The sequence below is a fragment of the Plectropomus leopardus genome, chromosome 22 (genome assembly GCF_026936395.1).
Source record: "Plectropomus leopardus strain MGB_pleo_1.0 chromosome 22, ASM2693639v1, whole genome shotgun sequence".
NCBI lineage: Eukaryota > Metazoa > Chordata > Actinopteri > Perciformes > Serranidae > Plectropomus > Plectropomus leopardus.
Window position 1 is genome coordinate 13,907,669 of NC_142197.1, and position 21,941 is coordinate 13,929,609.

A 21,941-nucleotide genomic window follows, 5' to 3' on the forward strand; every position below is an offset into this window, starting at 1 on the left:
AGGGACTATCAGTGTTGCTGATCAAATGTAAGGCTGGTACTCTGCTTTTGAAATACACACGTTTCATGGGTTTCCGCCCTGATTTGTGACAGTGTAAATATATTTAAGTCAAGCTGTAGTAAGTCAGCGTATTGCAGAAGAAGTTAGTTTGGTCAGTGTTTTTGCAATTCGTACTGGTTAAAAAGTTAATATTTGTAATTCTTTTGAGGATGCACAGATCAGTTCGATCAACGTTTCTTATATGTTGTAGTGTATGAGCTTTGTTATTGGGACTTGGTGGGATGGTTGATGGTGTGTCACCTTGGCGAGAGGGCTGCCAAGCTGGAAACGACTGTTCCATACCAACAAACAAGGACACTGGTTAGTGAGCAATCACAGCGTTTTCAGCGGCATTTGGGCAAACAACATGGGCGATTTTTTGCAAGTTTTCTAGCGGCACATTGCAGAATTTCCATCGCAAAGTGTGACGCCAAACATGGGTGTTTGTTAGTGCCCAGTCACTGCTCTCCACTGCATTTTGTGCTTTTTTGGCGACCCAACTGTTTAAGTGGTGTTAGTGCCACAGAAAGTAGGTGTTAATTTTTTTGCGGCACATGCCGTTCCCATTGCCATTTGTTGCCCCGAACTTGGGTATTTTGAGCAACCCAGAATTGTTAAAACGTAAAGATTCAAAATATCTGACACATAACAACATACACATGTACTTAATCTGGGATTTGCAGAAACATACAATGTAAATATTCATAGCTGGCCTATGTTTGGCTTTTGGTTATTTGCAATATGTCTCAAGAAACACACATATAGCATGTGTGACAGCCTAACTGTTGTAAGGATTAGGATAATGCTTTGTTTTGGCACTTAAACAACTTTAAATCCATGTTAGAATTTGTGAAGCCCTTTAGATTTTAAATGTGCACTGTGGGATCTGCAAACTTCCGCTCCACTACGAATGAGTGTTTTTGGGATTGGAATGTCACATGGAGGTGTTTGGTAGTTAGGGAAGCATGATTTACCTCAGACACTGACCTGAGCGACAGTCCCATGTGACGCACTTACAACAAGCTTTACAGCCGGAGGGAGGGGACACGTGTGGGGGCAGACGGGCTTCCCTGAAGTATTTCCATCATGTGCCAGGCCTGGTCGTCTGGCACATTTACTGTAAATGAAGGGAGTCTGTGTGTTACGAAATGAAACCTAGACTGGTGAAATCACCCACCATATAATTAGCTTTTTTTGCATGTGACTCCTTAACGTCTTTACCACACTGGATGCCTTTTGCAGATTTCTGCTGGGAACAAAAGGCAGAGTGGCACACGTGCAGCTGGGATGAAACAGCAAGAGTTTGAAACCCAATTTTCCACATCTGAAAGCTCACGCGCACTAATGGCCACCAAGGTTTTTTTAAGGATGGAAATTTGTTTTGTTGAACAATCTCGTAAAGAATATCAATCACTGTAAAATAAAGACTCTTCCCATAAAGTAGCTTCCATCAAGTCTGATAGAAAGGTTTCAGTCACAGTTCACATCAGTGACACAGGATCTTTTCTTCGTTTTATATCTGGAATATCCAATAGAGAAATGTAAAAACTGAAGGAAAAATATTAATGTATCCAAATAACACTTACTGATCTACAAAGAATGTAAAAATACCTATTTATTCTGTAAATGTACCTACAGTATAAAACCAAGGCAAGAGTCATACAATACAGGTCTCAAATAGTGATCAAACACATTACATTAAAAATAAATTTTAAAAAAGTCAAAAATTTAAAACATCATACAGATTTTTCTGACCAACAAACTTAGGTTGTATAAATATCTAATTAGGAGGCCAAAGAGAAAAGAGCAAAAAGTTGAATTCCATCACGCTGCATGCACATAACCAGTGATTAGACTGGAAAGACACCCACAGTCCATGACAACAAGTAATAAGTCACTTTTTTTTATCATTAAATGTTTTAGTAAGTTAAAGACATGACAGTGTATTTATTAACAGCTTGTGTGAACTTTTCTGCAAAGGAAAGCCTATTCCCATCAACATGTTCAGACTCAAAATTTTACAGTGAAATCAGTCACATGGCATCAGTGGATTCACTATCTTGTTAGTTTAGCTTGTTTACGTATTCAAACCTCTTCTGCATGATTATGAACTGTTACATAAAGGAGAAATTGGTTTAGTTTTGTTCAGTGTTACAGTACAACTTCGTCCTCTGAATAAACTATAAATGTACTGTATTGTCTCCTTGGTGCAAGCTAACCAGCATGCTAACCAACAGCTAGTAAGTTTGCTTACCCAGAGTGCTTTTATACCCCTTCAGTGTCCCATTAATGAATGAAATTATGGAAATTATCAAGAGTTGTTGTTGTTTATGGCTAGCTAGTGTGTTTGCTGTTAGCTCGCTTGATGCAGTAATTTACCAATTTGCCCGGCAAGTAGTACCAATGCCACCAAGCTCCTAGACCCCAATGTTTCTCAATGATAAATTTAGCCACTTTCAAGTGTGACCAGGCTGTAAAACAGCCAAAATGCAGACCCTGGAACAGCCAGAAAGAACCTGCAGACAGTCTGACTCACATGGTGTCAAAGTATCAGGGATTACGTTATGGCATACATGTGATAAAACTAATGCAAATGTTCTTGTATTGAGGCAACTCCTGTTCTGTGAGTTCATCAAAAAAAAAAACAGTGAACACATGTCTCCGTCTGATGCTCCCGTTTCATCAGAAGCAGAGGATGTGGTCGTCTCTCCCCAACATGTTCAGCGTCTGCCGTCATTGCCACACTGCTGGGAATGACTGTGAGGAACATGTCCAGACAGAGTGGGTGGATTCAGCCCCTTCCACACTCAAACAGGCATCCACACTGTGCTCTTCTCAGATACTCGCTAAACCGCAGGCATCTTATCGTGCATCATGTGATGCACGCACGTAACTGCTGGTGAAGTGTTTAACTTCCGACTGGAGTCATATAGTTTAGAGTTTGTAAAGCATAAACAGACATTAAAATGGCATTTTGTTGTAAACCATTAAACCAACTTAATCCTTTCGATTTATAAAAGTTTAGACAAATTTATATGGAGTTAATTTTGAGTCACATTAACAGAAGAAGCTGTGTACAGTTGTTTGTCATAGTACCAGGCGCAATACTTAATTGTTACAACATTCTTTTAATATTTAGTTGCAAATACTTTTCAGTCAAAGACTGTTTGAAGTCAGTCACCCAGAAACATCAGCAGGCACTGCGTATCGCCTTCAGCAGTGAAAAACGTGATCACTTTGATTGTAGCCAGGTTACCGACTGTGCCAGTCTAGAATATCTTAATGCTTGTCTTTAGAAACATTGTTGTTTTGCTTTGTATCAGTGGCCCCTGACCCTTGTGTGATCGCTTTCATTTCTAGTGTTATAGCATTACTGCATTTGATGGGAGATGTGAGTGCATCTCTGAGATCAACCACAGAGAATCCAAAATTCTTGTTGACTTGTTGCAGGGGCCCACATTTAACAACAGCACAACTATATCAAAACATCTGTTTACCATCTGTCACTCAACGCATGCAGTATAATCCTAGTCTCATTTATCAAGTGGTATTTTCAGTACCAACACATGCATTTTCACTAAAACTTACTATTTATATAACTTTTGCATTAACAGCGCAGGTGCATTACTCCTTCATGCATGAGATTGTCTATGCCACAGTATTTAAATATTAATGTCATCAGTCATGAATTGGGGAATAAAACAAAGTTATGTTTCCAAATTGAACAGAGCGAAGGGTGAGTAATATACATACAAGTGATGTGGGGATGAAGAATTCCTTTAAAGTTGTAATCCTTAAAATTTCAGCTCTCTGTACAAGTGAAGGCAATCTAAATCATGTGTAATAATGGTTGACTCCGCCGCTAGTTATTGCTATTTTTATTTTATCAATTTAAAATATTGGGGTTTTTTTTGTTTTACTGTTTGTATTTATAGTGCGTTTGTGTTTCTTTACTTTTACTTGTTCACAAATTCTGCTTTGAATTGACTTAAAGATGATAAAAAAAAGATGATGCCTTAAAATCCCTTGTGGAATGGATCAAAGGCTTGACACCCAAATACATAAAAATGATTAAACTATATACAAAGGTCATTTACTGAATGCAAATGCAGTAAGTTACTTTTGCTGAGAAGAGGGTTTAAACTGCTCATTGTTTATTTCAATCCAGTGTGCAAGAGAAAAAAGAAAAACAAAATGTCACTATGACTGCCAGTATCTTTAAAAGGGTTTGCTTTGTGTCAGATGTAAGATCTGAATTCATTAAAATGTGCTATATTCTTCCAGCTGGCATTTTCCACACTTTACTAAAAGCTTCACACAGCGCTTGAGAGTGGTTTACCAAGTGTACCTCTTGATACAGTCTCAGCTTCCTCCTGTATCCTGGCACTTGTGAAGTGATAATGGACACAATTAGAGTACAATTTATCTTGGCAGCGTGTCGGCCAGGCCTGTGTTGTCAAAACCTGTCAACAGAAGCGCCGCTCACGCCCTCAAGCAGCTCGATGTCTGTTCAAGTCTCGGCGCAAAACAAGCTGACAGCAACATTAGGATGTACTGTCCTGTCAACTGGCGGGGAGAGTTTGGATGAAGTGATAGCAGCTGTTTAGGCGTTCCCTTCTTCCTCGCAGGTCCGAGCTTACAGGGTATCTCCATACATAATGTGGCCTTGTGCCTGAAAATCTTCAGTTACTGTGTTTATTTAAAGTTATTTAGAAAGAACTAGTTATTCCTCATCATAATTACTGCAAACCCGAGCCAAGACCCCCTTACATAACCTGACAGCTATTAGACACAAGTAAAGTGCTTTAAAAATTCGGAAAAGTCCCTCTTAGATTACATCCCATTTACAGTCATATCAGTGGATTTATCAGGGGGCGTTAAAGCCACAGGGAGGTTTGAAGTAATCTGTTGATGTTTCATCCACTTCAGTTCTGCAAACGATGAGAAAAAGCATGTTTGCGGTCTGTTGGGTTTGTCCAAACCCATCCCAATGAGCTGTGGTGCCTTCCACCCAGCTTCCCAGAACCTCGTTCTTTTGTGTAATAAACTGACATTCTTCCGACTCCACCTCATGCCTCCTAAACTGAGCTGCTTTGAATTCAACAGGATGGCATGAGGGCCAACGTGTTTCTTTACAAGGCCACGGTTCTGGACACTTCATGTACACATCCATATCCAGTTGCAAAGGAAAAAGTTTTCTGCTGTTGGTCGTCTGTCAGTGTGGCGTTCACCACATCTGTCTTACTGTATATTTAGAACACCAAGTGTTATGAATGTCCCTACTTAGTGTGACGTCCTTTTCCAAACGGTTGACAAAACAATCTCTGAGCTTCCAACTTTTCTTTTAAATCTGCAGTTCCTGTAAGAACTACTGAACGTTTAAGGATCTTTCAGCTCTTTTTTTTTTTTTTTTGCCTTACAACTTTGTTGTACATACTAGGGCTGGGCCAATGGATGATGCCACTGTGCATGTCTAAAGAAATTTTTATCACCCATTTTGGCTTGAACAAGCCCCCTTCACAAATTTAAAAAAGTGCATTTTGTATTTACAGTAGATACTCACTGTAACCCACTTTCTATTCAACCTCCATCACCCCCACACCCTCTTATGGAAAAGCCAACATTATAGCACCCTTCTGATAATCTCATGTTGTTCTTGTCTGCAGGTTTCAACCCCGACATACCCTGTGGTGGTCAAGATGGGACACGCCCACGCTGGCATGGGAAAGGTGAGATCCTTGAAACTTGTCTGCGGTTCAAAGATCAGCCAAGAGATCGCAGACCTAACCCCCCCCCGTTTGTTCTAGTTTGTACAGACTGATGCTGATCTGTAAAATCAGTCATGGTGGCCAAAACACAGTTATAATCAGGATGTGGAGTGTGTTCCTGGTTTACTTTCACTGAGCGGATATCTGATAGTAGAGCACACAGACAGACACATCACTGATAAGGTCGGTAGTTTTGCTTTTGATGTTTTTATTGTATACAACAATCTGTCCAACTAACGTGTGGAGTTACACAAATTCGAACACCATAAAATTAAGAAAATTCACACACTTATTCTTCTCTTTGACTCTTTGACTCTCTCGCTCTCCCACCAGTTGTCACAGGGGGAGACACTTCCTATAAAGTACGTCTTTTGCCCCCGTCTGTCTGGATGGGCTTGGTTTCCTGTTCAGGAGCCAGACATGCTATAGAATTTCCCATAAGGCTTAAAGGGAACTTGGCAGGTCCTTGTAGAGCGGGACCTTGTTTAACCCCTCAGACCTCACAGAGTTATGAGAACGCACAGAAACATGTGGGATTTAGGTCGTTGCTGCTGTTTGCTCTTCACAGAAACTTGTCATGCTTTTGTAAGTGGATCAAAGAAAATGAATTAGCATTTCTGGCTTTCTGATACCACATCTAGTCACCCAAACACCTCCTATATCAAAATACATTAACTCTAATTTAAATTGCAACATAAAGCACATTATTACAACACTAATTTAGATAGATATCTTTTTTGTCATTGTACAACAGAATTAAGTTTGCGACCTTCATACAGGACGCAATAAAAGAACAGCTGGTAGAAAATGTAGACAGTAGTCAGAGAAGCAACAGTAAGGTTAGAGGCTAATGTACTCATATATGCCAAAGATCTAAAAGGCAAACAATCTAAAACAATCTAATAGGTCTACAACAGTCTTTGCAGCAATGAGATATAATTGATATAGCTCCAGTTAGGGGTTGTCGCTATGCTCCATTACAGTCATTCACCTGACTGCCATGAAGGCTTCGAAATGCCAAGAAGACCCAGAATCAGTGTCCAATCAGAGCAGACCGGGCTTTTTCAGGAGGAAAGCTTAAATAGACATGCGATAAAACTGATTATTTTAGACAAAGGGTGAATACATTGACACACAGCACACAGCACAAACAGTATGAAGTGTTTTTTCAACATTTATTTTATCATGTAAACTTGTTTTAGTAGAAATCTAACATGCAAGTATGAACCTTAAATTTGTATAATAGGTCTCCTTTAATTTAAAGTAATGTTTTGATTTTTTTTTTCTTTTTTCTTTTAAGGCTGCTTTAAGCAAAGCAACATGACCAGATCACAGAATAATATTTACTCACATCACATTACACATTAATAGGCCGCACATATTAAATGTAGCTACTCATTCAACCTTTTTTCATTTCACAAAAATATTGACAAAACAGTAGCAGAGCAAAGCTTTTTACCCAGTTTTCCCATTACGTGTTTTCAGACCAGTCGGCCTCCGTGTGTTAGTTGGTATGTCATTCAGTCTGGACACTGACCAGTATGACCTGACTTTTTCCACCAGGCGCTATTCCTCCTCTCTGTGCCAGTGTTTCACCTTCTCTGGCTCACCTTTTTACTTTGTGTTTGCATCATTGCAGTTTGTTTAGTTTCCCAAAGGAATTGCGTAATTCTCTGGATGGATTTGCGTGCTTACAGCTCAGAGCTGGACCTGCCACCAGATATCAGGTTTTACCTCTGGAGCCATGATGTGATCTGTGAGTCACTTCCCTTTATTCAGTCCACTTTGTCATTTAAACTTCTGCCTGCTCGCTGTAAACGAGCACGGTTCAGTGATCAGCCGCAGTGCTTTAGTTACTCTGTTAGCAGCTGAATGCACATATTTACATCAGTAGAGTAGAGTAGAGTTCACGTGTTCACCAAGCAGCCAAGCAGACGCATGCAAGGCATTTCAGAAGCATCCCAGAAGTTAGATTTCCACCAGATCTGGCAGGAATGCTAGGGGACACACTTCTCCACTCAACTGGCCGCCTGATGGTATTCCCACTGGTGACGTCCATTCATTTTTTTAGTCATGCTTTTCATTGTTTCCATAAGAAAAAACATTGTCTACTACAACCTAAACCATGAAAATATAGATATATATATATATATAATACATTAACACAACAGGTTCCCAGCATCAAAATACATCCCTGTGATCCAGCCTCAACATGAGTTCATTTACAATTTACAAACTGTGTGTACAAGGCCACTTTAAGGCACATTTATCAAAGTGTAAAAACTCAAATATTAGATGCTGGCTGTGTGATCAGTCGGCCTAACTGCTGTACTCTTGGCTTCGACTCCTAGAGAACTGGCTCTTGATTTAAATTCTATTATCCGACATGTAATTTGTCAGCTTGGAAAATTAAGGATACTTGCTACTCTGCCCTCTGAGCTCATTTGAGAAGCTAATGGGTTTAATAGCCGCAGAACATCTTTTAATGTGGTTTCCAACCAGCGTTTTCATTTTATCACCCATCAAAGTGACAACACTGTTTACTGGACCACAGTAACCATCAAAGCTGTCAGTCCTTCTTTTAAACTCTTAAAGCAACTTTTATTGTTTTGGTACCATTGTCACTCTGAGTTTTTGTTTGTGTGGATGCTTCAAAGCACTATTGTTCTTCAAATCTTTATTATTAACAAATTTTTCTCCTTCTACTGCGAATACTACTACCACTTCACCTACTACCACTGTTACTGCTACCATTACTGCTAATACTAGTAGTTGTGTACTGGAACTATTGTTACTATTAATACACCTACTTCCAGTACTACTACTAATGCAATCACTACTACTACTGCTACTACTGCTAATACTATTACGACTCTTAATAGTGATAGCTGTACTGCTATTTCTTATACTTCAATGTCTACGAATACTACTGCTATTATTAATATTAGTAGTATTTCTCCTGTCCTTTTTTTGTCAACAGCAACTTCTGCATACTTTCAGCTACAAAAACCATTTGAATGTCGAAATGTTATGCTCTTGAAGGACATTTATGCCTCTCAATTTTTTTCTACATTTTATGCCTCATATTAAACATTTATTTTTTTAACCTTTTCAGTTAAGATCAACTTCTTCCTTTGACAGTCTTCCAGTTCATCTTTCAGGCTCTTCAGTTTACAGCAGTTCAGCTTTCATTTCTGCCAGTTTTTCAGATATTTCTGGCAATTTGTAATATATTTCTGCATTTTCAGCCATGGCTTTAAACTGATTTAAGCATCCACATGCATGTTACACAGGAAATGCATTTTCTAGTTTTATATTTTTTCCCACTGTTCCCACTTGTGTTCAATTTTTGGCGAGGGTTGCGTCACTTTTAAAAGCACTTTAGGAGTTCTTTGTTCCACCCAGACAATTTGTATTTCTTTTTCAGCTGTGTTTGTGTGTGAAAGTGCACTTAACTTAAACCCTTGTAAACACATCATTAAATTGCTTTCTAAGACCTCACAAATCATCACATGTAGATGAAAGTTTTTATTTTCCATTTTATACCCCATATTGACTCGAACAGTGAGACAGTACTTCATTCATTGTTTTACTAAATCAGACCTTTAATCATGCAATTTACATGCTACTTTTGACATAAGTTTCTGTATATTAGCATCTGAGGCAAAGCTATTGCACGCTGTACACCCTTAGAAAGTAAAGAAGCCTAGTGTGGAGTAACAGAAAACTACAATCACATGTTCATACAATTTTAGAGTGAGTTGATGACCTTCATACCCACTAGATTCACTTGACCTGCATCCAAACTGGTACCATTTTATTCTCAAACTATTGCTACGTTTACACCTACAATGCCCACACTACTCTGGCATGTTGCAACCCTTTAAAACGACAACACTCCTTTCCAATTGCTGGGTGTGCATACACTTGCATGCACACCCAGTATACCTAAATGGCGTGATGGTATGGCCAGAGATTATTTCTGAAATGTTGCTTAAAAACTTAAAAATGGAGATAGTTTTTGTTTCAAAATGAAAAAGAGATGATGGGACCTTAAACTCAGCCTCAGAAGAACAGAACAGAGTGATGAGTTGAAACCCCAGGGGGGAAAAAAAAGGGCTTTCTAGTTCCTCTATCTGTTTTTGTTGTTTTTCATGATCCGTTCTCACTACTTCCACTGTGTCAAGCTGGGATGATACCAGTGAGAGATGTGGTGATGAGTGATTGGAAGCTCTGGACTAAATCATTTTTTCATGTTGGACACTAAGCTCTGACAGTTTTCCATACATTAGAGCTGATTCTAGTCTGTGAAGTTGCCCCATTTCCCATGACCTGCTGGAATACACCTCATGAATCCTACAGAAATATTATCCACAAAAATCCAAGGAAAAATAAGGCCAGTGAGAGCTTCTGTATACAAGATAGAGTGTATATAGAAATACATGAGAGTTTCACAGAGCTACCACTAAGTGGCGATTAGTTATTTCCTTCCTGTTTCTATGTAACACCTCATTGTTACCTAATTATCTAAAAGTTATAGTAAAAAATCCCTTGTTCAGTTTTACATAAGAGCCATGTTCTGTGTCGACGGGTTCCCACTGCGTCATTTCCTCTCCGTCTGTGTGTACAGTCTGCAGTCTAATCACTTGATGGGAGTGAGCTGACGTAGTTCAAAGCCACCTATGGCAATGTTTCCACCCAGAGACCCTTCATTATCCCGCCAGTGTACAAGTGTGAAATCCCTGTGGGAATCTCAGGGTCCACTGCCAGCTTTGACGGCACACGTTTTAATTAGCCGCTCACTAACAAGTGGCGTCTCTCCCACAGATCAAAGTGGAAAACCAACAGGACTTCCAGGACATCACCAGCGTGGTGGCTCTGGCTGGGACCTACGCCACCACCGAGCCATACGTCCAGTCCAAGTACGACATCCGCATCCAGAAGATCGGCAACAACTACAAGGCTTACATGTAAGATGTTTTACACTACCAGCATCGCACATTTGACAGCAGGGGCCAACAAGGTCAAAGAGCATAAATGATTTTGCAATTCAATCAGCGGTGGAAGAAGTATTACTTTATTAAAAGCACTAATACCACACTATGAAAATACTCTGATTCTGAGATGTCTGCACTCTTGCAAAGTTACGGTCTCGTTCCTCCTTCAAGCATACACCCATGTGGGAACAAGAGACCTTGTTCTGTAAATTCAGCTGAGCGTGTAGCAAGAAAGAACATGAGTCAACACCCTCTTAACTTTTGAGTCTCTGTATCTAAACAATGACCTGACCAAAAGCAGAGGAACTGAGTAGCCAAGCCTTATCTCATCTTGTTTTCCTCTCGCCTCACCATGAAAGCACGTCTTTAATGGTTCTGACACAAACATAATGTAGGTGTGGACGGCGATCATCAACACTGATGGGCTGGCGATAGCTTCTCCCATGAGTTTTGTTTCTATTCAGCTACATGAGCAAGAGTTGTGAGTGACTAAGTGTTGGTGGAGCATGTTAACCGGCGGCTGGTTGATTCATTGTTTGATGTTTTTCTTTGATTTGCAGGAGGACGTCTATCTCTGGGAACTGGAAGGCTAACACAGGCTCTGCCATGTTGGAACAGATTGCAATGACAGACAGGTGAGCTGACTCAGAGACATGGCGGGAAAATGATTATTTGTTTAGACTATTTACTACCTTTTGCGCTGACACATAATGAGACAGCTTTTATGTAGAAATACTGACAATGCGACTAAAATTCTAAAGTTTTGTATTGTTTTTATAGTATAAGAGTTCAAAATTATTTAAAACTGTGAGCCCTATAAAGTTGTGCCTGCCCTTTGTGATATTTCCAAAGATTATTGGGTCTTCAGTTATTTGTTTATCAGTTATTCGTGTCACTGTGTTCCAGATATCGGCTGTGGGTGGACTCCTGTGCTGAGATGTTTGGCGGCCTAGACATCTGTGCAGTGAAGGCCGTCCACGGAAAAGATGGCAACGACTATATCATCGAGGTCAGTTTGTTAAAATGCCTTTTAAAGAAAAAATAGTGCTGAAATTAGCTACCAAGAGGACATACCTAATATTTTTCTTTTTTAGGGAGTCTATCTTTACTAGATTTTTAATTTTCATTTTAAATTACTTTTATTACAGAGGCTATATATGGTGAGTTTAGAGGGACAACATGTCCCATTCCAAATATTTGCAATGTTTGTGGCAGTTTACCAGCATTCAGCCTCCACCAGTCATCCGTGCTCTCACCAGCTTTCAGTGGCATCATATGCTAAAATGCCGATCCAGTGTAAAAAGTTACCTCGAATTCAGTCTCCTTCCCTGCTGATAAAATGTCTCATATCGTGGTGAATGTCAACAGGGAAGGGTGTAGCCAGACTTGATGGCACACGATCATCCGAGCCTTGAAAGAATGATTAGTTTGTAGACCAAACAGAGGCAGGAGAAAGGAAACATCAGGAGTCAGTGGTTGACTCACGACCAACACAGCCTGACTATTTTAAGTTTGGTGTTCTACTGCATGTGCAGTTTCCAGTTTGTACGAAAATAAAATGGCTATTGCATGGCCTGAAATAGCAGATTTGGTGGAGGTTTTCCTCAAAGAGTAACTTCAAGATTGGGGTTTCGCCTCTGACTGGGAACACCTATGCTAAAAATGACTGCAGTCAGAGGTCTATGATAACACATCACATAATATTATGTTAGGTTACTCTAATCGATATTTTTATATAAAAGAAGTACTTCACTGCTGAAAAGATGGTCTTTTTCATAAAACTGGTATGTCTATACAGTAGGAGGACAAAACTACTTTTGAACTGGTGCTACATGGCCAGAGAAAACAAGGAAAAAAGGCCGCAGCATTGGCTTTTGCTCAAGAGGTATAATACCTACCAATTACTACCAGAATGCACTGAAACACACCAGACCAATAATTTATGTTTGAAAACGCAAATAAGGCGTTATCTTAATAAATATGCCCTTTTTGTATGCATCTCAAGAACAGAAATCTAAACTCAAATAAACTCCTAACTGTGTTGTCTAAAAGAAGATATGTTAAAAAGAAAAAAATAATAGCCATATCTTAAAATTGGCCACTGCATTAAAAAAAAAAACTATGTGTCTCCACTTACGTAAGTATCCTCTGGCAAAATTGATGGACTATCTAAGAAAAACATCACAAAAGAGGCAAAGAGACCAATTTGTACCTTTGCAAGACCTGCAAACAGATGAGAACACAATTCAGCAGTAAGATGGTGTAGATTTGAAATTCTTAAGGGGCATGACTTGCTTTCTCTCAAATGGATCTCAGTCTGCTTTCAGTATTGTTGTCATTTTCTCCACTGGCACTTAAAGAACTGTTAAAATGCTCTGGCAGGTTCAGTCTTTTTATACAGGGGGGTCATTGCAAAATAGGAAATGAGTAGCTGAAGTGGAAAAAGGTGAGGTAAGTTGAGACAACAGTAGAGAGCGGAATCGTTGCACTCAGTACGTCTACACACACAGTTAAGCCACAATTAAGGCCATTTGATTGGACATTTAATTGGACTACTGTCCTTGTCCCAGTATACAAGCACTGGAGAATCGGTCAACGAAAGTATGTCCGACGGCGTCATGGTAGGTGGAGGTATACCCCCTTTCAGCTAGTTGCTATAGAGAACCCCGGTAATTAGTCCTAAAAGCAGGAAATGAGTAAGCATTTCAGCACCACGTTCCCTTGTCTTAATTACAGTGGTTGTTTTTTTTTAAGGATTTTTTGGTTAGAAGCCTAAAATAAGGTTTGTGGTTCACATTTTGTTCTATGGCATAAAATACTGTATGTCAGTAAATACGCCTCTTGCAAACTTTGAAGCTTTAATGTGTCTTTAAAAAGTTGGTTACTAACAAGTGGCTAAATAAGACTACATAATGTCATTACATCAAGCTACCAAAACAAGGCTTTATAGCCTTGTAGTGGTGGCAACATGACTGTAGTGTAGTTCTTAGTAGCCTAAGGTTAGCTTTTTACTTCTGGCGATTACATCTAGGCTTCAAAAGTCCTGAAAGTGGTGTTCATTTGTGAAGATTATCTTGCTGAACAAACGTGTAAGTATGGTAACAGAGCTTATTGTCTGCAATGACTCAAATTTCAATTGACGAGAGAACCAGGGCGACCTTCTTCCGGTTGACTTATTACGCCACATATCAAACATGTTGGCAAGTGGCAAACAGGTTGCATATCGAATGGTTTTTCTTTGAATTTCTGCTGTTTGACTTGTGGGTCAAAGCCTGGCGTGGCGACTAGGAGCATGCACAGGATGCCTGGACCAGTTCAAGTCCTATAGAGGCATATACATGAAAGAGAAAATGGACCCCCAACAGCATTATCTGGGTGTGTTGGTCTGACTTCATAAAATTCAGCTTAGTACAATTCCAGTCTGACTAACGTGTTTAATTTTAAAAGTCTAGTTTTAGTTGGACTAACACAATAATTAAACCTTTTTTAACATGTAAACATACTGACTGCCTTCAAAATTCCTCACACATAAATAGCCGATATAGTACGTGAGAGGATGATATGTTGAGGGAATTTTCCTTTAAGGAGTGAACCCAGGAGAGAAGAGAAATAGTTGTATCATCTGTAATCAGTTTTGTTTTTAAAAGCGGTCTCCTATGTATTGAAATCTGAGGAAACAGGCCGGTCTGGGACGTCTGATGGGCCCATTTTTAGCTGGAGGCCATGACATCACACCTCTCTCTATCTGTACAGTGGGTGAAGTCAGCAGTGAAAAAATAAGCCTCTTTTTTTAAAAGCACAATCTCAGGAAATATCCACCAGCTCCCCAGAGATGCGTTTCTTAGAGCTGGTCTGTCTGGACAGAGAAACTGGTGACACAGTCGAGTAACAATGTTCAGTGACGAGCAACACTTCCTCCTCCTCTGCCCTATCTAGCTGTCTCTCTCGAACCCTTCAGCATGATGAAATTTAATTAACCGTGACAGGGAAGATCTGCCCGTACATCGCAGTGGAAATCTGTTTTTTGTTCCAGACAAAGACATCAGCCATGACACCTCTCCCTAATGAAAAGTAATGAGCTGCTCAGAGGAACTTCATTAACACTTTACAACAGCTGGTTTTAAAATGATGCAAACTTTGTGTCGGATAACTGAAAATGTTTACAGACAATGAGAGGAGGCTGTGACAAGACATGATATCCCACAACATCATGCCATGACAGAGCAGAGCTTAATGCCAAATGACATGACAATAATTCTACATCATGACAAGATGAAATGTAACATGACAATGAAAAAATTGACATGACATAAAATGACTAGCTTAACATTGCCAGACCAAATTGCAAATGAGTTAGTCATTTTTGATTTCCAAGAGGCCTTTCAATGGCTGAAGACCAAAATGCCTCAAGAGACAATGGGGTGGACCTATTAGCAATCCGAATGACGAAAAATGTGGTGTAGCACTGAGCGACAGACAAATGTAAACAGACTAAAGCGTGCAGAGATAAGAGTTGATATTGGAGCATCAGTATGTTTGTGTGTGAGTGTTGGACTTTCCAAATTTGAAAAAAGCACTCCAACATAGGTTTAGGCTCCCTATTGTGTGATGAGAGATGAGATATCATCTCAACCTGTCCTCTATCAGATATATGGTTGTGATTGGCTCAGAGAGGGCCCGGTCAGCTGGTTAAATCTGTCTGAACAGCAGGGGACCAGACGTATCTGCCAGAGCAAATAAAACATGATCTCGCAGATTCATCTGGTTCCCAGGCTATAAAATTACATGATGCAACATAATTATGGTACTTAGGGTGGTTTGTAATCACTCTAGGGGTTTCTTCACTTTCCATATAGTGCTATCATCAGGTCAACCTTTAAATCTCTCCAATTCTTCTGAAGAATAACACACTTATTGCTGCACTGAGGTACATTTTTTTGGTATTTCTTTGGCACTCAGCTCAGTAGGTAGCACTAAATCCAGCAATCCTCAACCCCTCTTTAGCAGCAACACAATGAAGATAGTGCACAAAATATACCTCTACAGCTGCTTACTACTGCTCATTTGGACATTTCTGCAGAACCGCACCTCAGTGAGTTTGCAACTTGCCAGAAGTCAGTTTTCAACCCTTTGAAACTTGAGCAAATTGGCTTGATTTCTTTCAAAAAAACATTGGAGAAAGGCAATTAACAAAAAACAGGAAATGGCCCAAACATTTGCAAAAAAAAAAGACAATTACCTGGAAATTATATTTTGAAAAAACTCAAACTCAACAACAAACAAAAATATCCAAGGAAATTTCCTGTAAACGGTGCTTAAAATAAGTTTCTTGGAATTTGCTTATCAAAGCACCAGTAGGGTGAGTCATGACTTCGCCATCCTAGGTTAAAATCAGTACACATAAAATTGGCCGCAGCTCTGACCATCCTGCTGTGTTGGTTTGAATAGGATTGTCCATTCAACTGTCATTATATTTCTATGGCTCGCAAGAGAGAAGAATACAAACCTTGCTATCTTAAAGCTAAAACTGTTTTTCCAGAAAAACATCACCCTGCGCCCATCCCTGTACCGCAACTGCACCATAATTTTCAATGAGCACATTTCACATGTTGTGTGCTGTGAACTTTCCCATGCAGCGGGGTACATTGTCCAGACAGAACACTGTGCAGCTCAATAAAAGTGCAGAATAACACCTCTGTGTTCCAGTGCTGAAAAGGCCAGTGGCAGCTCCAGTCTTCTGCTCGATGACTCTGTATCCTAATAAATCAGCAGGGTGGATCCCGGCTCTGCTTGCCACCGCACGCCGTTTGAAGTGGAGCCTGGCGGTCGCTTGCCAGGCCTCTGCTCAGTCCCCTGTGGTAATGACTCAACTGGCCAAAACACTGTGCCCCGCCCCAACTCACTGCCAAATCCCAGCCAAGACGCTGGGTACACTCAGAAAAGGAAGAGCTTTAAAGAGTTTTTTGGTATGGGTAGTGGTTCTGTGTAGAACAGTATGATCCCAAATGGTTTGATCTCAAATTTCTCTAAAAAAAAAACAAAAACAGGAAAAAATCCTGGCACAAAAGTTCACAATTTGGATTTTGCTCTGGATTCGTTACGATCAAGAATGCTTGAAACAATCTGGTCATGTAAAAGATTTTAATTTCATTTTGTGGTTTGTTGTGTTTCCACATGAAACAGGATGTTGGGCAAAGATTTAACATCAGAAAGGGCTTAACTAAAAGGACCTGAACATGGTCAAGTATGGTTTGGCCGGGTCTTACCAAAATCTGTGTCATGTTTTATTGGATGGAAGTTTTACATACTCTACATATACTGTGGAGTATATGAACACCTTTGACATACTGTAGCAAAAGGAGTGAGAATTTCATCCAGAGTGCAACAATAAAAAGGAGAACAAAACATTATCGAATTTCATTAGATCTTCAAAGGGATAGTTCAGATTTTTTTTAAGTGGGGTTGTATGAGGAACGTATCATGATACTTATTATAGATGACAGTTGGTAAGCTCCCAGTTTGGAGAAGCAGGCAGGAATACTGGTGTAGGAGCAGTGCAATGGTCTGCTGTGTATGTGTGCAGCAACAAACCTTGCTATCAGAAATCCCTTTCCTTTTGAGCTACATTTTCTCAACTGCATTGTAGATCTTCTGTATTTTTTGCTCATACATGCAACTGTGCATGAAATTTGTCATTGTTTATTCAGGCTGACTGTCAGCTACCACTATGTGCCTCACATATACTCTCATTTTGGTGGGAAACACTGCAGCATTTTTTGATACATGGGCTTTTTAAGCATGTAACATTAGTAACAACAGGTCCTTGGCTCTGTTAAGTCCTTGTTTTTGTGCCAGCAATAGCCAAGGCCTGAGTCATTGTGTTTTGGGTTGTCCCTTTATCTATCCCATTCTTGTGATGGCAATATCTCAAAAATGCCTTGAGGAAATTTCTTCAAATTTGGCACAGATGTCCTGTTGGAGACAACCATGAGGTGATTAGAACTTGGTGGTCACAAGTTAAAGGTCACTGTGACCTTACAGCCATCTCATTCTCTTGAACTTCACTTGAATTTCACATGTCTAATAGGATAAAAAGATGACAGTATAATGTTTTGCAAAAACACCTTTCTGGCCATATGGTGTCACATCTCAGGAACAGAAGGGGAGAAATTTGGTCAAACACTGAATTGGTGACACTAATCTTGGCTTGATATTTTAGGTTTCATAAGTAGTGTCCAATCAAAAGTCAATCCAATCCAACAAAACATCACCCCATGATTACTGTGTTTTATTTCCAAGCCATCTTGCCTGGAATTGCTCTTCACTGAGTAATTATTTTAATTTATTTTACCTGAAGCCACCAATAGAAATAGCATCAACAGAAAAAAGGGGAAGCCCTTTCAGTGAAATAAGCTGCTGCGGTGTTTGTTTGGAAGTGGATCCCTGCACGTTCTCTGCAGCACATGGTCTGGCTCTGCCTGGTGTACAATGTGTACAAGAGGATCAGCACATGAGTGCATGCCCGTCGCTGTGTTTACAGCCTGTGGCCGGGGCGCGGTGCAGCAGTTTCATCTACCACACCGGGCATCTGCATCCAAGCCAGCAGTGCCAGCAGCCACACTCCTCTGCTCCTGTTTGTTTTGGTCTTCGGGGAGGAGGATGACGGGTCTCTGAGCTCGGTGTGCTCTGTGGTTCAGTGGTACACGTGTGTGTACATGTGAGCTCAAGTGGTGGGAAAGTTTGTTTTTTTGTTTTTTTTTCCTTTGAGGTTAATAATTTGTGTGTGGCAATGGATGCGGTCTGTGCCCTTCCAAGTCATACCCGGGGCAACATAATATTTACAGACAGAGTCACATTTTATCTGCTGCTTACTGGAAATTCTAATTTTGGATCATTTTTGTCCAACAGAGGGTGGCATAGAGAAATAGCAGTCAGTTGAAAGATTAGATTTGTGTGTTCAGATGTACCTTTTCACTTTACTTATTGATTAAATGGAGCACTTAACATTTTTGCCCTTAAAATGAAGCTATATATCAAGTTTCTCTTTTTACTTTAGTTCATGTGATTTATTATCAGAGAGGGCTGAGGGGCTGACAGATTGGGAGCAAGCTTATAGAAAACCCTTTTTTCTGATCCGACTCTCATTTAATCAATTTTACACCCCTGCAGGTCTTACAACCCCTGATTGAAAACTGCTGAATTAACAGTGGTTGTTGCAGCCCTATTGGAGGGTGTACAATGACAGATCCAGGACAAGTATGATTATTCATGGGAACAAACAGAAAAGTCATGCTCAGTGCATCCGGCCATAAATTGTGTTAAAAGCTAGCAGTGTTTATTGCTTGAACTCAACAATGACAACTACTGTGGGGAACATTTTTGTGTATGTGATCTTTCTGAAATGACTCATCATTGCTGGCAGAGCACCACAGAGTGCATTATCGCTGATATTCATGATAAGAGGTCAATTGCTGCCATCTAGTGGATACAATGTAACATTTCAGTTCTGTGGTCCTCATGGTGTTTTCTGTCTCTGCAGGTGATGGACAGCTCCATGCCTCTGATTGGTGAGCACGTGGAGGAAGATAAACAGCTGATCACAGAGCTCGTCATCAACAAGATGGCCCAGGTGCTGCTGGGAGTTACCACACCTCAGCCTTCCACTGTCAAGGTAAATCTATGGCGCTTATCACCTCTGATAACAACCATTTAATGGCCCAATGTTAGCCCAATAAGCTAAAAAGTCAAATATCTGTGTCCCTTTTTACAGCTGGTATTAACATACATCTTGGGTGATCCGATCAAAAGCGGACAGCGCTAAATACAAGTTTAAAAGACCACCAAGATGCGATGTGATCTAATCAGTTAAATCACTGTTGACGTGGTCTCAGAGGCATTTGACCACATATATTTTGTAGTTTAAACAATAATGTTTCCAAATACATTCCCATCAAGGACTACGTCATCAATGCAGGAGGAAGTGGCTGTTTTGATGACAGCGTGCCAATGCTCTATAACTCGACTATTTTACGACAAGTTGGATGAAGTGTTGCCCTACAGAAAGTAACATTAAAGTCTGCTGACAGCGATATATCAAGCTGTACTGACACAACTGTTAACGTAACTAGTGAGCATGCCAGCAAGCAGCTAGTGAGAGTGTAGATGTAATTTATTTATTGTATTTTTATTTAACCTTTATTTAGGATTAGTTCCACTGAGATTCAAACACTCATTTTCAAGGGTGTCGTGGCCAAGACAGCAGCAAGATGGATGTCATATAAGAGAACAACAGACCAAAAACACAACAGCAAAAAGTTCAGAACAAGCAGCATTGAGATTTTTACAGATAAACACAAACAAAAGACTTAAATTATGGTCCCCACGGATCCTGAAAACAACTTTAAAAGCACTGAAATAATCAATCTAAAAATAAGGCCTTAGTTGGTCTTAAAACATCTTAAATCAATTTTTTACAAGTCTTAAAAATGCTAAGATACACAAGGTATGATTTTATAATCATTTTTTGTGATATTGCATTGTTAAATCTCAAAATAACAAAAAGGAAAAAAAAATTTTTTAAAAATCACAGAATACTCACAGACTGCAGCTGACACCGAGATGAGGGAGCAAAAAATTTAAAAAGGACTTTCACCAAAGACAGTAAAGGTTGCAACTACTGACATTTTTAGGAGTCAGTAGAGAAAACATGAATAAGGACGCAGTTCATGTAAAATGGCCTTATTAAGAAAAGTGCCAGTGTCCCAGTAACTTTGCGCAGGGTCCTTTGACCAGCTGGCATAAGTGATGTAAACAGTAATGAAACACAAGTGGAGACGCTTGATCGACACAGGTGTAAACAGGGATGTGTCTCAGCTGTCCACCTGTTTTCGGATCATCGAATGCCACATGCAAAACATTTGAAACCTCATTCACTTTGCTGACATCCCTGTATCATTTTTCGTCCACAGACCGCGCAGCCCAGACGAGGTAGGAGACTTTGTTATTGTGTTGTTTGTTTATTACTGCGTACCAGCTACAGCAGTGTTATGGTATGGAGTATAACAGCTCATTTCTGTCAAAATTGTGCATACCTGTGGCAGGGGGACACCGTTCTGCTTCCGCCTCTCCTTCCCAGTCGGCACACGGTTCACCCCAGCGAGCCCGATCCGCCACCACCTCACCCAGCCAGGCCTTCCAACCTGGACCCATCCCTGCCACCTCCGGGCCTGGAGCCCAGAAACAGTCACCGCAGCTCAAGTACGTCCACACTGGGGTCCCACTAATAGCACACCAATATGACACCATGAGTTTGATTTTACATTTTTAAGTATAACATTAGACACAACATGCTCACTCACGATTATCCATTTTTTAAAACTGGGTGCTGGATCCTCAGTGTAAGTAGTAACAAAGTAAAGATCTGGACGGCACTCTGATTTAAGTTTTTAATTTTGCCACATGGACGTTTCGGCAAGCATGCAGGCAGTATTAGAAACAAAGTACACAATAGTGTTAATTATAAGTAACAACTACCATCACAACATCTCAGCAGGGGGAGCCAAAACTTTTCAATGCGCAGAATCTTACAGATAAGAGCACCACAACATTTAACAACACGTATTCACTTCATAAACAAAACGCAAATGAAATATCCTCATTAGGAGTAGTTGTAGCTTCGGTGGTTGTTTTTTTTTCAACCCTTTGAAACCTGAAGCAACATCACTTTCCCTTGTGCTGCTTTCAGACGCCTTTCATAATTATTTAAACCTTTGAACGCTGAGAAAATTTGTTTGAGCAACTTCATATTATGTTACAAAATTATTTTAATTTTAGAACATCCTTTCCCAAGTTCATTTCCTTTTTTAAAAAAATAAGTTTCCTTTTATTTTTCCTGATTTCTTGCTAATTTTTGGGTCATTTCTTCTCTAATTGCTCATTTCCTTCTGCCCGTGTTTTTGAAAGAAATCAAACTTGCTTGAAATTTGCTAAATTGCCAATATACACGCTGAAGAAGGGGTGTCTTGCCCAAACATTCACGTGGCAAAATTAAAAATATTTCAATCGTGAGTTGTCCTGAATTTCACTTCACTATTTTAACCATCAAATGTTTGACTCCTGTTAGCTACTGTTCTCTTTA

At 39.9% G+C, this 21,941-nt stretch overlaps 1 protein-coding gene across 1 annotated transcript in view; it reads left to right on the forward strand.

Moving 5' to 3' along the window:
* Positions 1-21,941, forward strand: part of syn3 (synapsin III) — a 128,919-nt gene that overhangs the window by 100,800 nt on the left and 6,178 nt on the right. The window contains exons 7-13 of the mRNA XM_042511037.2: positions 5,706-5,768; positions 10,635-10,777; positions 11,365-11,439; positions 11,711-11,813; positions 19,344-19,475; positions 20,773-20,791; positions 20,905-21,061. Of these exons, the coding sequence (XP_042366971.1) occupies positions 5,706-5,768; positions 10,635-10,777; positions 11,365-11,439; positions 11,711-11,813; positions 19,344-19,475; positions 20,773-20,791; positions 20,905-21,061 (692 nt within the window). The remainder of the gene's footprint in view (positions 1-5,705; positions 5,769-10,634; positions 10,778-11,364; positions 11,440-11,710; positions 11,814-19,343; positions 19,476-20,772; positions 20,792-20,904; positions 21,062-21,941) is intronic.